Source organism: Chlorocebus sabaeus, chromosome X, assembly GCF_047675955.1.
Source record: "Chlorocebus sabaeus isolate Y175 chromosome X, mChlSab1.0.hap1, whole genome shotgun sequence".
NCBI classification, from domain to species: Eukaryota; Metazoa; Chordata; class Mammalia; order Primates; family Cercopithecidae; genus Chlorocebus; species Chlorocebus sabaeus.
The window spans coordinates 98475572-98493621 of NC_132933.1; the positions used below are offsets into that span (position 1 = coordinate 98475572).

The 18050-nt window shown below is 48.5% G+C and overlaps 1 protein-coding gene across 1 annotated transcript in view; it reads right to left on the bottom strand.

Moving 5' to 3' along the window:
• Positions 1-18050, bottom strand: part of GNL3L (G protein nucleolar 3 like) — a 40113-nt gene that overhangs the window by 10235 nt on the left and 11828 nt on the right. The window contains exons 3-14 of the mRNA XM_007991804.3: positions 17207-17268; positions 16072-16179; positions 14912-15028; positions 13262-13345; positions 12957-13092; positions 11970-12073; positions 7946-8090; positions 5275-5362; positions 4581-4755; positions 4349-4491; positions 3897-4033; positions 1625-1752 (exon numbers count right to left, since the gene is read on the bottom strand). Coding sequence (XP_007989995.2) covers positions 1625-1752; positions 3897-4033; positions 4349-4491; positions 4581-4755; positions 5275-5362; positions 7946-8090; positions 11970-12073; positions 12957-13092; positions 13262-13345; positions 14912-15028; positions 16072-16179; positions 17207-17268 — 1427 coding nt within the window. The remainder of the gene's footprint in view (positions 1-1624; positions 1753-3896; positions 4034-4348; positions 4492-4580; positions 4756-5274; positions 5363-7945; positions 8091-11969; positions 12074-12956; positions 13093-13261; positions 13346-14911; positions 15029-16071; positions 16180-17206; positions 17269-18050) is intronic.

The following is an 18050-nucleotide window of genomic DNA, read 5'->3' on the forward strand; positions in this document are numbered from 1 at the left end:
GCTTCCCCTTCACCTTCTGCCATGGTTGTAAGTTTCCTGAGGCCTCCCCAGCTGTGCTGAACTGAGTCAATTAAACCTCTTTCCTTTATAAAGGACCCAGTCTCGGGCAGTTCTTTACAGCAGTATGAAAATGGACTAATACTTGAGCAAGACTTCCTTGACCCACAGGTAGTACAGGTTAGGGTCCTTGGATCCATGCTGTCCCAACCTCGACCCCTATCCACACCCTATGAGTCTCCATCACAGTGCGGATGTCTGTGTCTGAAACCCACTAAAATATGAACTCGTCAAGGGCAGAGATGGGGGATGGACTGGCAGAAGACGAGGCTGAAAAAACCTCTAGGAGTCATCACATCATGCCCTGCAGATCTTGAACAGCAGGTCACAGGCATATGGACTTGATCGTGTAGGTGTTGGGGAGCCATGAAATGAGTTTAAGCAGGGGAGGTGACATGGTCAGATTGGGCCATTAGAAATCATGGGACACGACCAGGTGTAGTGGTTCATGCCTGTAATCCCAGCACTTTGGGAGTCCAAGGCAGGTGGATCACCTGAGGTCAGGAGTTCAAGACCAGCCTGGCCAACACAGTGAAACCCCATCTCTACAAAAAAAAAAAAAAAATTAGCCAGACATGGTGGCGGGCACCTGTAGTCCCAGCTGCTCGGGAGGCTGAGGCAGAAGAATTGCTTGAACCCAGGAGGTGGAGGTTGCAGTGAGCTAAGATCACGCCACTGCACTTCAGCCTAGGCGGCAGAGCGAGTCTCCGTCTCAAAAAAAAAAAAAGAAAAGAAAGAAAAGTAAGGAAAAGAAAAGAGAAAAGAAAAGAAAAGAAAAAAAGAAAGAAAGAAAGAAAAAGAAACCAACCAACCAACCAACCTTGGCACATATGTCCAAGTAAATGAGGGCTGGAAGTTTAGTTTAGGGTTACAGAAATGGTACAGATGAAAAGGATGAAAAGCTTGTCAAAAGATTTAGGAGGGAGAAGACATAGGTCTTGGTGACTGACAGAGTATAAGATCCCAGGCCAGGCGTGGTGGCTCATGCCTGCAATCCTAGCACTTTGGAAGGCCAAGGCAGGCAGATCACCCAAGGTCAGAGGTTCGAGACCAGCCTGGCCAACATAGCAAAACCCTGTCTCTACTAAAAATACAAAAATTAGCCGGGCATCGTGGCGCATGCCTGTAATCCCAGCTAATTGGGAGGCTCAGGCAGGAGAATCACGTGAACCTGGGAGGAGGAGGTTGCAATGAGCTGAGATCACGGCACTGCACTGCAGTCTGGGTGACAGAGTGAGAATCTGTCTCAAAAGAGAAAAAAAAAAAAATCCTGGTACTAGTTAGGGAGAAGAAAGAGTCATTTGCAAGTTGGACAACTGGGTGGCTAGATAGTGATACCTATTCTATGGGCTAGAACCAGGGCTGGGAAAGCTGCCTTAGAGAACATGCCTGCTTCCTGGACCTGTCATTGCTTGGTAAAGGATGCACTAGGCCAGGCATCCAGAAGCCCACAGGCAGCAAGTGAACCACCCACATCTCACCACACGAAAGGCAGGTAAAAGGGACTGACCACTTCCCAGAGCCCTGGGGAGAGAAGAGGGTTGCCATGAACAAAGATGACAGGTACCTTATACACGGTGGTTTTATTTTCAATGGCATCTGCTATTTTCGTCATCGGAGAATGGAGCAACTTGATCTCCATTTCAAGTGGGTCCGTGTCACCCAACAGCTCATCAGATTCTCCAGCGGCCAAGCCTTTAACACAACCAACACCACTGTCAGGGCCCTGGCTACCCTCTGTAGCCAGCCCCCCTGGTCAGGCCTCAGTGAAAAGGATACACAGATGCTTCCCAGGGAAGTCAGGTGCAGGAACTTTTCACTCCTGCTGAGAGGCCACATGACTAAGAATTAAACGCATGGGTTTTGCAGTAGGACATTCACTTGCTGGGAGCTGGACTCAGAGCTTCAGCTTTCTCATTTGGAAAATGGGAATTCCACAAGCCCTATTCACACTGGGCTGCTGTGAGACATGGCAGATGTCTGTAATGCTCTGGCCCAAGATGCTGCTTTGTAAATGGCAGGCACTGGGATTCCCTCCCCAGGACCAGACTTTCTCCTCCTCTCTCTGGTCCCTTGCCTGGAGCTGGCCTCTACTGTAACCCTCAGATGTGCCCACTGCCCTGTGCCCCACTGCCCTTATGCCTGCTTGTATAATTTTGCCCCTATTCCCTACACTTGGCCTTCTAATCCCTACTCACCCTTCAAGATCCAGCACTAGGGCCACCTCCTCCAGAAAACGCTCACCACTAACCTGTTCCTCACTGTCTTCTCAATTTCTCAGACCTCAAACTTTTGCCAAAATGCATTCTCAGTGATGGAGAACCTCTTGCCCTCACATCCAGCCAGGGTCAAGCATCATCATAAAAACATAAGCTCAAACCCTTCTCAACTGCCCTACTTAACAGAGGAGGAAACTAAGGCCAGGTGCAGTGGCTTGTGCCTGTAATCCCAGCACTTTGGGAGGCAAGGCAGATGGATTGCTTGAAGCCAGGAGTTCGAGACCAGCCTGGCCAACATGGCAAAACCCCATCTCTACTAAAAATAAAAAAATTAGCCAGGCATGGTGGTGCACACCTCTAGTCCCAGCTACTCAGGCAGCTGAGGCACAAGAATCACTTGGACCCAGGAGGCAGAGATTGCAGTAAGCCCAGATCATACCACTGCACTCCAGCCTGGGCAACAAAGCAAGACTCTGCCTCAAAAAAAAAAAAAAAAAAGAAGAAGAAGAAGAAACAAATTCAGACAGGGGGATGACCTGCCCAAAGCCACATGGGAAAACTAGAAAGCAGGCAAGTCCTCTTAACCTCGTGTGTAATACAAGGACACTAAAAGACCCAGAGAAGGAAAACTACTGGACCTCAAGAGAAAAAAATAGAGTATCTAGAAGCCAGGCTAGCCAAGGCTTCCTCAACTACCCCATAATGTCTACAGACAAGCCCAGAGGGCACTGGATACCTTCCTTAGGCAGTGTAGAGAATGAAGCAGGGAGCCACAAGCCAGGGCTGCAGAGAGTAATATCTGAGGAGAGCAAACATTCTCAGGAGTTTCTGAGAGTCACATCTCTGCTCCCCAGCAAATAAGCATCTTAATAAAAACTAACATTTACTGAGCATCTATTTACTAAATGCCAGGCACTGTTGTTCTAAATGTCTTTTACATATTAAATAAATCCTCATAACTACCTTATCGGGTGGACTTATTGTCTCCATTTTACAGATAACATCATTGAGACAAAGAAGTGAAGTAATTTGTTTAGCATCACACAGTAAAAAGGAAACAAAGCTTGGATTTGAATCTAGGCAGTCTATACTTTTGGACACCCAGCTCCTCTGAGCTGGAAGAGTCTTCAACAGGGCAGGAGAACCGGGTCAAAGGCACCTCTGCTGATATCCTTTGGCAAATATCAGCTTTCTGTGACTTGGGTACCTTATTCACCAATGGGAGTAAGAAGGAAAATCTAGAAATGGACCTGAAATGGTTGTGAAAAAGCCTAAGGCAACATTAGAGAGTTTTTGAGAGAACATCTCAGTCCATTCCAGGTCCCAAGAGACAGGAATGGAGCCTCACATTTCCAGAGCACCTCAATGGGTACCAGGTACCTTCTTTCGTATTTACCAAAAGCTCGCAACCACCCTCCCCCCACCCCCCACCCTCCCTGCCAGGGCCAGATTAGAATTCCCCACCTTGCAGGAAAAGAAATTAGGCCTCGAGCTGCTTAAGCAACTTGCCCAAAGCCCAAGTAGGGCCAAGGAAGCGGGAGGTCAAACATGGGATTTGCTGTCAGGTCTGCGTGGCCCCACTAGTGCAAGACCAAGTGGACCCACCCTGCCCACACTTACATTCCATGGTGTCTTCATTGGCCTGCTCAGTATCCTCGATATCAAAGACCTCGGTCATTTCCTTAACAATCTCAGCACTGAGATGGGTGGGCAGAGTGTGAGTGGGTGGTGGTGGTATATAGAAGCTAATCTTCCCGCTGCATTGGGAAATAGGGGAGATTAGTGGTGCTGCCACTGAGAGAACCAATGACAATCCAAGAGACGATGAGTTTGTAGGCCAGAAACAGCAAGGGAACAAGAAAACCCAGACAGTGGCTTCCGAACAAGAAGGAGTTGAGTTGCTGGATAATCACTGGGCATAAAGTCTTGAGCAGGACATGACCTGGCACCTTGGCCATCCTCTGCCCCAAGACCCAGGAAGTCAAGCTGCCCCAACGGCAATGAGCACAGATGAGCCTTTGTGGAGCCAGGCTCCCAGTGGGCCTCACCCTTACCCCTAACCTCCTCCTCACCTCACCCAGTCAGCTAGGACAGCTTTGGCCGCCTGTTCCTGACTGTATAAGCCTCCCTTCTTCTTCTTCCCCAAACGGTGGGCCACTGCCGTAAGAAAGTGCTCAGTGGTCTGGAACCCAGAGACGCCATAATAGTTGGAAATCTGGTGACGGGAGGAAGGAGAGAAGTCATGAGGAAGAATGAAGGGCCCTTGGAGTAGGGCAGGGCATCGGCCAGGGCTCTGCTGCAGACCTCCTCCAGGTTGCAGCGCTGCAGGATGGTCTCCACTGGGGTCACAGGGTCTGCCAGCTTCTGCACGTGGACGCAGTTACGCAGGATGGTGCCCACCTCTGAGTTGGGCCCTGGGACAATGCCTGGAGCATCCAGCAGCCGGATGAACTTGTCCAGGTAGACCTCCTGCATGAATCTGGGGGCAGGGAAGAAGAAAGACCGGATGTGGCTGGCATCGTAGAGGCCCCAATCACGAAGGTGGGTCTGGGATGTGGGGGTGTAAAGGAGTGAGGGGAAGGTGTTATTAGAGATGAAGGTGGAGAGATGTAGAGCTGGAGGAGGGGTGACTGGGGCTCTACAGACTTGAGGCTAATTCTAATCTAGCATCTGCCACTGGGGACTGAGACGCAGGACCCTTGGGCAAGCTTGACTCTCCAAGCCTCAGCTGCTTCATCCAGTCAACAGAGCTCCCATTAGTAGCCTAATCTTGCATGGTTATTCAGAAGCTTCAAGGCGCTAATCCGAAACACCCATCTGGGGACCTGCCTACACCTAGGGTGTGTCAGAAAAATGAGGGCTATGAGACTCCCATGCCTGGGGAAAGCATCAGGGGATGGTCCACGATAAGGAAAGGGACAGGGGCTGAAGGCATGGGAGTTGGGGGGAAATGGTAGGGTCAAGGAATTGTGGAGTGGGGGAGCAGGCAGGTGCTTACTTGGTAATTCCAGGAACAGCTCCCACGCTGCATGCGCGGCTGCGCTTCAGGCTATTGATTAGGCTGCTCTTCCCAACATTGGGAAGACCTACAAAGTAGCAGCAGATGGCTCAGGGCAGAAGAGGCCCTCAGGAACACTCAGGCCGGCCTGTGTGAGGGAGGCCCAGCCAGGGGCAGTAACCAGGCCATGGGGAAACCAAAAACTTGAGCCTGGCCTCCTCCCTTCCCACCCCGGGCCCTGACAAAGCCCCTATAGGGCCTTTCTACCTCTCCCCTCCATTTGTGAGCATGCTAGATAGGTATGTCCCTCTCTCTAGATGTGACACCAACCTCCCACCCACAATCAGCCAGGCAGAGGTCCTCAATGCAAGGCCTCAGTGGCACAATCCAACAGAAGGTGGACATCAAGAAATGTCTAAGAAACAGAGAACAACCTGTCTGGGTGTATCATTCCATGGATGGGGATGGAGGTCATCTCCAGATGCCAGTCTCTCTGTGCAGCTGTCTACCTGAGGTATGTATTTTGCTGTTTGGGCATCTGTCAGCCATTCTCAGCCTGTGGATGTCTTTGTGTTTCCCCTCACTGGGCCTCATTCTCACCGTTCTCTTTCTGTATGTGCTCAATTTACATGTGTGTACTATTGTCTCAAGCATATACTTGTTTCAACCCGAGAAAGCTGATTGCCTAAAGAAAAAAAAAGTATATGTCTAAGTATACCTCTCGTGCATGAAGCCTCTGCAGACCTCTCTCCCCCCTCCCTCTCTCTAGGTCATTCTCATTCTAAATATCGCCATGCATGGAAGTCTCTGCATCTCTCTCTCTCTCTCTCTCTCTCTCTCTCTCTCTCTCTCTCTCTCTCTCTCTCTCTCCGTCATTCCCATTCTCAGTATCACCACTTTTTCCTTTTCCTGTCTCTCCCACTCAGTCTCTTTCTCTATCTTATCTTTGTTTCTCTCTGTGCCTCTGTATCTAAGTACCTCTCTCTCTGCCAATTTGTCTGTCTCTCATTCTGGCCATTGTTCTTTTCTGATTCTCTCCATCCCACCAATTCTGCCTCTATTTATAATTCCCTCCATGCCAACTCCTGTCAGCCTCTGTCCACGCTCCTTGTCTCTGTGGGCTGGTCACTTCGTGGGTGCCTCTCTGTATGTGTCTCACGGTGTCTCTTCTACTCTCTCCCTGTCTGCGCCTCCTTAACCTCCTCTCTGTATGTCTCTATTTCTCTCTGTACAGGTACACATACCTGCCTCATCGTCACATGTCTGTGTATTTGTGTCCCTCTGTGACTCTGGGTACGTGATTATGTTCAAGGGTCAAAGTGTATGTGGGCACATGTGTGTCTTGTCTTTGAGACAGAGTCTCGTTCTGTTGCCCAGGCTGGATCTCAACAGTGGCATGATCTCAACTCACTGTAACCTCCACCTCCCAGATTCAAGCTATTTTCCTGCCTCGGCCTCCTGAGTACCTGAGATTACAGATGCCCGTCACCACACCCAGCTAATTTTTGTGTTTTTAGTAGACGTGGGGTTTTGCCATGTTGGCCATGCTGGTCTCAAACTCCTGACCTCAAGTGATCTGTGCACCTCAGCCTCCCAAAGTGCTGGGGCTACAGGCATGAATGAGCTGCCACATCCGGCCCTCCTTGTGGTTCTATGTGCATTGAGGGAGCAGCACTGGGGTGGGTGTGTGGGGGAAGGGCTTGGTCTGCATGCATTTTGACTCTGGCTCTGTCTCTCTAGATGTGCCTCCTCTGGATCTCTGGGTCTGTAGCGTGGGTCTGTGTATGTGTTTGTGGATCTGTATGTGTAAGAGCTATGTGTATGTGTTCCTCTGTATCTACAGCCTTGTCCAGTCTGCTTCCATGTATCTCTCTCTGAATCTGTCTCTATCCCTGTAGTGTGTTTGTCTCTCTCATTCTTTCTTTAGGAATACATCTGCCTCTCTACATACATGGGTTATCTCTGACCTTCCTATGTCTCCCTCAGCAGATCTCTGTATGCATGTCTGTCTCTATGTCCCTTTTGGTGTTTCTGATTGTATCTCCCTCTTTGCATGCCTCCATCATGTAAATTTGTCTCCTCTTTCCATTCCCCACCAACCCTGCCATCTGGCTTCCCAGTGCATTCTCTGTGTCTTCTTCTGTATCTATCCCGGTATGCATACCTACACCCTCTCAGTGTCTAGCTCTCTCTCCAATGTCTTTCTCACGTGGCTTCACATTCTCTCTCTGGTCATCTATCTCTGCCTCTCTCAATTTCCCTACTCCATTCCCATCATACCTCCCTCAGGAACCTGTGTTCCAGAAAGGCCTAGGTTTGATCCTCAGCTCTGCCTTGTCCTGCACAAGGCTGGGCAATAAAAGTCCCCTTGTCCTTCTCTGGGCCTCACTCAGAATTCTCATCTGTAAAAGGTAGATGGTCACCCCACCCTCCCACAGCTCTGATAGGATGAGATGGTGCCAACTCCAAGCCTGGCACCCTGCATTTGCTCCATGGATCTAATACTCAATACACAGTGATGCCCACCCATCCAAGTTACAAGTCATGAAACCCTTCCTGAACCACTCCTCTCTTCCCCTAAAAGACAACGAAGCTCCCAGGATCCTTTCCCCCAATGAAGTGTCCGCCCAAGAAAGAAGCCTGGGCCCCAAGACCACCCAGCAGGTCTTACCCACAACACCCACACGAATGTGGGTGCGCACTTCACCAAGGCGGCAATAGTTCCCCAGAACCCTCATGAGGTTTTCAGCTCCAAAGCAGGCTTTGCTTTTCAGCAGTGACTCAGAGGCCTGATCTACTGGTACGCTGCAACGATTCTGGAAAAAAAAATGAGTATTAAAGAGACATCAGGTGGCAGATGAGGTCTGAGCCCAGATTTAACTTTCAGGGCCTCCCTATGATCACTGGGCTCCTCAGCCTGAAACAGAAGGCTTCTCACACAGATCTTGAACACGTGTCACTTCCCCATTCCCCTCCACTGTCTTTGTGTCTCCAGTCTTCTCTGCCCCTGCCTCTGCCTGGACACATGTCACTTGCCTCCCTTGGCAGTGGCCGGATGGCATCCTGGCTCTAGATAGGGCAGGTCTGAGCTCCAGGTCTACTTCTCACAGGCCTATGTCCAGCAAAGCCTGCTTCCCTTCTCCAGGCCCTGTGTGCACAACAGGGATGCCCACCCTCCCTGCCTACGCAGGGATGAGCGGGAGCCTGGCCCACAGCCTACACTCCCTCAATTCCTCACACATGACAAGGCCATCCCAACCTTTATTCCTGATGCCACCTCTTTACTCCTGATGCCACCTCCTCTGCCCAAAATTTCCTCCCTCCTCTTCCCTTACTTTTTTTCTTTGAGACAGAGTCTTACTCTGTCACCCAGGCAGGAGTGTGGTGGCGCAATCTTGGCTCACTGCAACGTCCACCTCCTGGGTTCAAACGATTCTCATGCCTCAACCTCCCGAGTAGCTGGGACTACAGGCATGCACCACCACACCCGGCTAATTTTTGTATTTTTAGTAGAGACAGGGTTTCGCCATGTTGGTCAGGCTGGTCTCAAACTCCTGGCATCAAGCAGTCTGCCCACCTTGGCCTCCCAAAGTGCTGGGATTACAGGCGTGAGGCACCGCGCCCGGCCACAGAATTGTTTCTAATATCACAAAATTGGAATTAGCCTATATATCCACCAATAAGAAAGAGGTTAAAAAGCTATATCCTAAAAGTGGAATACAAATGAAATATAGCTGTTAGAAAAAGTGGCTCCTGGCTGGGTGCTGTGGCTCAAGCCTGTAATCCAGCACTTTGGGAGGCCAAGGCAGACGGATCACTTGAGGTCACAAGTTTAAGACCAGCCTGGCCAACATGGCAAAACCACGTCTCTAAAAATATAAAAATTAGCTGGGCATGGTGGCATGCGCCTGTAATCCCAGCTACTTGGGAGGCTGAGGCAGGAAAATCGCTTGAACCCAGGAGGCAGAGGTTTGCAGTGACCCAAGACTGCACCAGTGCACACCAGCCTGGGCGATAGAGTGAGACGTCACCTCAAAAAAGAAAAAAGAAAAAAAAAAAGAAAGAAAAGAAAAGGCAGCTTCTATTTTTGCCATCAAAAAGGCCAAGAAGCTGGGCATGGTGGCTCACACCTGTAATCCCAGCACTTTGGGAAGCTGAAGCAGGTGGATCACTTGAGGTCAGGAGTTCCAGATCAGCCTGACCAACATGGTGAAACCCTGTCTCTACTAAAAATACAAAATTAGCCAAGCGTGGTGGCGCATGCCTGTCATCCCAGCTACTCGGGAGGCTGAGGGAAGAGAATCGCTTGAACCTGGGAGGCAGAAGTTGCAGTGAGCCGAGATCATGCCACCCCACTCCGGCCTGGGCAACAAGAGCGAAACTCCATCTCAAAAAAAATTAAAGTGAAAATTTTAAAAAGGCCAAGAAAATGTAAATAAGGTATCATGTTTCTGAAAAGTTTAACAGTTTAATGCTATCAAATGTTGCCAAGGGTGCAGGAAAAGAGGCCCTCTCACGCATTCATCTACCCCACTGGTGGGAGTATAAATTGGTACAGCCATCATGGAGGGCGATTCATCAGTGTATAGGTAAAGGTAAAATGCAGAAAGGCTATGACCCAGCCACTCCCTTTCTCTACCTCACCTACAAACACACACCTGCCCATGTGAGACACGTGCAAGGGTATTTGCAGAAGCCCAGGTTATAACAATAAAAAACTGGAAACTAATTGTATTCAGCATCAAAAAGGCACATGTCTATAGAAAGACGTCCAAGAGAAAAAAAACTAAGCCACAGAATGATATACATAATACTTCCAAACAGTATTCCCTCTTTATATATACACTTCTATGTATATCCAAAGCACAGAATAACGTTTGGAAGAAGGCCGAGTGCAGTGGCTTACGCCTGTAATCTCCACACTTTGGAAGGCTGAGATGGGAGGGTCACTTGAGGCCAGGAGTTTGAGACCAGAGTGGTCAACAAAGCAAGACCCCCATCTCTACAAAAATATAAAAGATAAAAATTAGCCTGGCATGGTGGCATGCACCTATAGTCCAAGGTACTCAGGAGGCTGAGGGAGGAGGATGTCTTGAGCCTAGGAGTTTGAGACTTCAATGAGCTATCATCACACCACTGCACTGAGGCCTGGATGACCAATTGAGACCCTGAAACTAAAATAAAGTCTGGAAGAATACACACCAAACTGTCAATGGTAGTTACCTCTGGGCATGAATAAAGAGACTAGAATTAGGGAGACTGGTGAAAAGGTATTTAAGCTTTATCTGTAGTTAATTTTATTTTTTCTACTTTATTTTTTAATAAGTTTAACATCCAATGCAAAATTGAAAAAAATGTCCCTTAGTATCCAATTTCTCTCCCAGAAGCAATCAATTTCTGTATTAATATTTTACAATGAATACATATTTCTCTATTAATGATATAATTGGGAAGAACTGTGATTTGTTTCAAAGAGAAAAATGATTGGAGGTATATGTATTTTTTAAAGTTAACAAGTAGTTGGTTGTGCACAGTGGCTCACACCTATAATCCTAGCATGTTGGGAGGCCAAGGCTGGTGGATCACCTGAGGTCAGGAGTTCGAGACCAGCCTGGCCAACATGGTGAAACCCCATCTCTACTAAAAACAAAAATACAAAACTTAGCCACAACCCTAGCTACTCTGGAGGCTGAGGCACAAGAATCACTTGAACCCAGGAAGCAGAGATTGCAGTGGGCCGAGATAGTGCCACTGCACTCCAGCCTGGGTGACAAAGTGAGACTTTGTCTCAAAAAATAAAAAATAAAGTTAGACTGGGAGCAGTGGCTCACACCTGTAATCCCAGCACTTTGGGAGGCCAAGGCGGGTGGATCACCTGAGGTCAGGAGCTTGAGCCCAGCCTGGCCAACATGACGAAACCCCATCTCTACAAAAAATACAAAAATTAGCCGGGCATGGTGGCACGCGCCTGTAGTCCCAGCTACTCAGGAGGCTGAGGCAGGAGAATTGCTTGAACCTGGTGGGGGCAGCGGTTGCGGTGAGCCAAGATCACACCATTGCACTCCAGCCTGGGTGACAGAGTGAGACTCTGTCTCAAATAAATAAATAAATAAACAAGTAGTTAACCGTATTTTACAAATTCTCCATAGACATTATGTTTTATCCTTACAACTGAAAAAAAAGAAATGTTTCCTGAAGAGTGATAATATAGGAAGAAGTGAAGTGAAACTAATATTAAGAAGTCACCAGCCAGGCATGGTGGCTCATGCCTGTAATCCCAGCACATTAGGAGGCCAAGGCAGGTGGATCAACTGAACTCAGGAGTTCAAGACAAGCCTGGTCAACATGGCGAAACCCCATCTCTACTAAAAATACAAAAAATTAGCAAGGCATGGTGACACGTGCTTATAATCCCAGCTACTTGGGAGGCTGAGGCAGGAGAGTCATTTGAACCCAGGAGGTGGAGGTTGCAGTGAGCCGAGATCGCGCCATTGCACTCCAACCTGGGCAACAAAAGTGAAACTCCGTCTCAAAAAAAACAAAAAGAAAAAGTCTCTTGGTGGAGCAAAAAGCTCAAAGTTGAAGGCCCAGTTCTAATACTAAAGGGCTGGAGGTTCCAGTCCAAGTCACAACTCCCCCAACTCTGGCCCCAAACTACCCTGAAAGCGGCTAGATGACCCTAGCCACAGGCTTACCAGGTTTTTGACCTGATGCTGGGTACTGGCCTTGAAAGCCACAGTTGGCAACTCATTGCGAAGGTAATCCAGCCATTTCTCCACAACCTCCTTGGGGACCAGGTCTGGGGTAAATATAGGAACAGATGGGGCTGGTAAGCAGAACAACACCTCCATGGTTCCCTCCAAAGACACCTCCACCCATACCCAAAGCTAGGCCCACCTACCATCAACAGGTCTCTCGACTGGCCCTGTCATTCCCATCCAGTCCGCAGGTTGGAGTTAGAAAGAACAGTCTGGTCTATGGGTTGCGTTAACCCTCCCTGAGGGGGCCTCTGTTCCCTCAGGAAATGGACAAACTAGCTTTCTGGTCCCAAACGTTCTCTTTCCAAAACAGTGTCAGGAGCATCAGAGGCCTCCTAAATATTGTTTCCTATCCCCTCTCTGGGTCATTCTAGGTTGGGCCAAATGTCAAAGATAACCCTAAAAAGAATGGCTATCATGTGTGAAGTACTGACCACCATGTACCAAGCATTTTATCATTACTTCTCACAACGAATCTGTGAGGTTGGGATACTCATGGCCCATTTTACAGCTAGAGAAACGGGAGCTCTTGGAGGTGGCATGACTTATTCAGTGTCTCAGAGAAAAGAATCAGGACAGGTGAGGGGCCGAGCCCCAGACCTGAGTGACTCCTGAGCCCATGTGCTCCTCTGCCCCAGTCTGTGAGTTCCAGTATGAGGGAGGAGGAACTCTCCAAGGTTGTCCAATCACAGAGAAGGCTCGAAATGGCAAGAATAGGAGACTGAAAGGCAGACAGGCTTGGACTCTACACCTAACTTGTACTATACTCTGTGATACAGGCTTTGAAAATCAGAACAAAAATTTCTACTTTAAATGACTGTTATGAGTATCACTGAGTTGCTGGGTTCAGTGTCTGGTCCAAGCTAGACGTTAAAGATGGCCTGCCCACCTTCCCTGTCACACCCAATCCTGCCTAACACCCACCAATCTTGTTCAAGACCAGGACCAGCTTCTTGTTGCCTTGTGCTCGCAGGACAGCCTCCTCCATTTGGAAGCAGCGGCAGCCTAATGGGTCTCTGGCATCCAGGACTTCCAGAATCACGTCAGAGTATTCCACCACCTGCAGGGCAGAGGACCAGGGGATAAGGGCAGGGAAAGGATAGGGTAGCAGTGACGCAGTCCCGTGAAACAAAAAGTCTCCATCTCAGTCAGGAAAAAACAGAAATGGAGAGGAAATGAGGCTGGACTGGAACCCTCCCCCGAAAGCCTGAAGAAATGGAACCCTGTACCTTACGGAACTCCTTGTAATAAGCCTTCCTTGTGGCCTCGTCATCCAGCTGAGGAAACATATTTAATTCCTGCAAAACTTCCTCCTAAAGGAGAAAAAAAAGAGAATGGTCCAGGGGAGGAGGGGGAGAGAGAGAGAAAGAGAAGCAGGGCTTTGGAAACTATAGGAGGCTTAAAAAATCATGTGAGTCCTGGCCATCAGAGAAATGCAAATCAAAACCGCAATGAGATACCATCTCACATCAGTCAGAATGGCGATCATTAAAAAGTCAGGAAACAACAGGTGCTAGAGAGGATGTGGAGAAATAGGAACACTTTTACACTGTTGGTGGGACTGGAAACTAGTTCAACCATTGTGGAAGACAGTGTGGCGATTCCTCAAGGATCTACAACTAGAAATACCATTTGACCCAGCCATCCCATTACTGGGTATATACCCAAAGGATTATAAATAATGTTACTATAAAGACACAGGCACACCTATGTTTGTTTACTGCAGCACTATTCACAATAGCAAAGACTTGGAACCAACCCAAATGTCCATCAATGATAGACTGGATTAAGAAAATGTGGCACATATACACCATGGAATACTATGCAGCCATAAAAAAGGGTGAGTTCATGTCCTTTGTAGGGACATGGATGAAGCTGGAAACCATCATTCTCAGCAAACTATCGCAAGGACAGAAAACCAAACACCGCATGTTCTCACTCATAGGTGGGAATTGAACAATGAGATCACTCGGACACAGGAAGGGGAACATCACACACCAGGGCCTGTCATGGGGTTGGGGGAGGGGGGAGGGATAGCATTAGGAGATATACCTGAATGACGAGTTAATGGGTACAGCACACTAACATGGCACATGGATATATATGTAACAAATCTGTACATTGTGCACATGTACCCTAGAACTTAAAGTAAAATAATAATTTTTAAAAAAATCATGGGAGTCTCAGGCCACTAAAAAGTAGCTTTGACGAACCAATAAAGCTGGGAACTGGAAGAAAAATGGACAGAACCCCATGGTTCATGTGTGTGCCTATGTGTATGCCTGTGCTCGAGCACCAGGTGGAGACCTGAGTGTGCACATGGGTGTGAAAGGGAGGGATGGAAGAGGGAGGTGTGAAAAAAAACAATCTATGAGGGACATAGGATGGGGGAGGCATACACACTGCATGTCAGAAAAGGGAGTATGAGCTGGCAAGCGTGTATTCTGCGTGTGAGACAAGAACATCTGCCAAAAAGGCAGCAAGAAGCCCAGAAGGAAGACAACATTCCCTCACATATGCTCCTCTCTGTCTCTCAATCCTCTCCTCATACTCTCGCTCCCTCTGCCCCAACCCCGTCCCCTGGTCACATGTAACTCTCCCGGCCCCCAATCCCACCACCAGCCCCAGTCTTTAGGCTCAACCTTGGGAGAGAGGCGCTCTCCAGGGGTGTCCAGTCACAGGTAAGGCTCAAAACGGCCCTTTATCTCCCTCTATCCCTCCCTTCCTCCCTTTGACCATACCCACGGTTTTCCATCGTCTCTACACTGATTCCCTTGTTCCCCTCCAACAACTTCACACCCTTCCTTCTTCCCTTTCACAGAAAAACGGCAAAAGATGCTTTGAGCAAACCTACCCAGGGGTAAGGACTGCACTCTTACCTTACGCTCAAACTCCTCCTGGCGTCTTAGGACATCCTGACAGTAGCTCTCGATGGTCCTGCGTTTTTGTCTTTCATACTCCCGGGCAGCTTGCTGCTTCTCCCTCATCTCCTCAACCTAACAAGTGAACACACACTGGGACTGGAGCTGACTGGGTCTGCAGCCTAAGGGAGGGATGGGTGACAGACAGAGGAAATGGCACGACATGGCAGAGGTGGGAGGAGCAGGGTCCAGGGAGAGGGAAGATATGACAGCAGGAAATGAGGGTTTGAGAAGAAGAAAAAGAGAGATGAAGGGAAGAGTGGCAGAGAAAAATAAAGAGAGAGTATAAAAAGCAGTGAGAGAATGTATCCTAGGCAGGTGGAACCACTTAAGACCAGAGATGGAAAGAAGTCAAGGTCTTGGGACGCTTCATCATTTAAAGATAAGGAAGAAGGCCGGGCAGGGTGGCTCACGCCTGTAATCTCAGCACTTTGGGAGGCCAAGGCAGGTGGATTACCTGAGGTCAGGAGTTCAAGACCAGCCTGACCAACATGGTGAAACCCCCCATCTCTACTAAAAATACAAAATTAGCCGGGCGCAGTGGTGTGCACCAGTAATCCCAGCTACTCAGGAGGCTGAGGCAGGAGAATCGCTTGAACCCGGGTGGTAGAGGTTGCAGTGAGCCGAGATCACACCATTGCACTCCAGCCGGGGCAACAAAGTGAAACTCTGTCTCAAAAAAAAAAAGGATAAGAAAGAGGAAAAAGTGGCAAAAGAGACTGTCAGTGGCTAGTCAAAGAAGAAGAAAGACATCCAGGAGAGTGAGATGACAAGAAAGTCCACGTGCTTCAAAGAAAGCATGGCCTCAAATGCTGAGCATTCTGACAAGATGAGGGAAGAACACTTGAATCCATGAATGTGATGTCAGGGAAGGCGCTGATGAGGCCAGCAGGGGTAGTGTCAGCAGAGCAGTGGAAACATAAGCCGGACAGCAATGGACTGGGTGGTGAGCAAATGGAGACATAAATCCAGTATCATGGTAACCTCCCTCTCTCCCGGCTTCCACAAATAGGCTCAACAACCCTAACAACTCTTGCCTTTGCCCTTCCATTCAACACTTCTGCAGACCTGGCATTCAAGGCAGGCCCTCTCTCTCCCCACCAAGGCAAAAAGCTTACCCTCTTCTTCTTTAATTCAGTCTCTTGATTGGCAAGACCATTGAGGTGAACAAAATGAGGTACAGAGGGCACTTCGGAGGTTGCTTTCTTCCCATTTTGCTTTGCAGTCTGGCCACCACATAAGAGAAAAAAAAACAGAGGTAATGAACCCATGGAAATCACCTCAAAAAGGCAGCAAGAAGCCCTAGAAGGAAGACAATATCCCCTCATAAATGCCCCTTCTATCTCTCAATCCTCTCATCCTCCCACTCCCAAGGTGAGCAGCAGGAGTTAAAGCTTCCCAGAGAAGTGTAGTTGTGGGGACAAAGAAAGGAGAGGTAGGCAAAAAGGGTTCCATCCCCAAAGATCTGCCTGTCTGGCTGGTAGAGCTCCTCTCTCCCATAGCCAGGCAGGGACTGACAAGAGACCTCTCAGAGGGGAAGGGCAGCTGGGAAGGTTTCCCAAGGCCCAGGGAAAACCTTTCCAGACAAGTGACTCTCAAAAGAGTGGTCCTCAGACCAGCAGTAGCAGCAGCACCTGGGAGCTTGCTAGAAATACAAATCATCGGATGCCATGCCAGACCTACTGAATCAGAAACTCTGAGGTGGGGCCCAGCAATCGATGTTTTCCCCCATCCTTCAGGTGATTCTAGAGGACTGGTTAAAGTTTGAGAGCTTCACCCACGCTAAACTGTGAGAACCCAAGCATTCTCTGGCCTATACCTTCTTCTCCTTGCTCTTTCCCAAGCCTTACTTACCCACACCTTTCCCAGCAGGACCAGGAGATCCAGGAACCAAAGATGATGTTTTGGCCTCCCTCTTCTCCATAAGAAACAGGGACTTGAGAATCAGACAGTCTCAAATCCCAGTTGTGTTACCTTGAACCTAGGAACTTTCTCACTGACAGTTTTCTCAACTAAAACATGGGGATAATGATAATCCCTACCAAGGTAAATCAAGCACGAAGCTGCATATGGCTTGGGAAAAATGCTGCTGATTCTCTGCCGCGGCCACCCAGAGAGGGAGGGAAAGCCAGATCCACTGACTCCAATGTGGCACTCTGTCCAGAGTCACCCAATATTTACTGGGTTTAGTGGGCCTCTCCCGGGACAAGCAACCTGCTCTTGACCTTCCCATCAACAACAGGCATGCCTTACCTGAGGGCAGGGCCAACTTATCTTCCCGTGGCCCTTGGAACCTTCACTTGGCTTTTTATTTTCTACAAAAGAAAAAAAAGAAAGAAAAGAGCCGTCATCTACCTACTCGATATTTGTTGACACCTGAATCAAGGCCAGGCCACACTGGGAACCTAGCTAGGAAGCCTCAGATACCATGTCTGTCTAGATCCAGCACAAGACAAGAGATGCGGATGGCAGCAATAGTATTGGAGGAAGTACTGGATATAATGTTTGCAACATTATTTCATTGCAAACTCAAATAATTCTGAGACGAATTCTGTACAGAGAGTAACCTGAATGTGTGCTTGTGACTCCTCTTTCCCCCAGAACTTCCTACTGGGGGCAACTCAACAAGTGCCAGGCTGAGGTGAGGGAGTTTTTTTAAGTGCCAGGCTGAGGTGAGGGAGTTGGCAGCATGAGAAGGTAATCTAAGGAGTCCCAGCCCACTAAGCCTGGGCAGATGCCCTCAGTATGTAGGGAAACAACTGTCCCTTCCTGCTGACCCTGCTCAGGCCATTGCCTCCAAAGGGACTTGACCCACTCAGCCAAAATGCTGCCGCCTCCCTCAGATACAAAAAGGAGAGATCTACCACTTCTCCAATCATGACTTAGCAAAGCCCAGGAACTTATGAGGCCTCTCCCCTTCTTCAATAAGAAGTCCCATCTCTTGGGTGCAGCACACCAACATGGCACAAGTATACATATGTAACAAACCTGCACGTTATGCACATGTACCCTACAACTTAAAGTATAATAATAATAAATAAATTTAAAAAAAAAATAACAAAAAAAAAAAAAAAAAAAAAAAGAAGTCCCATCTCTC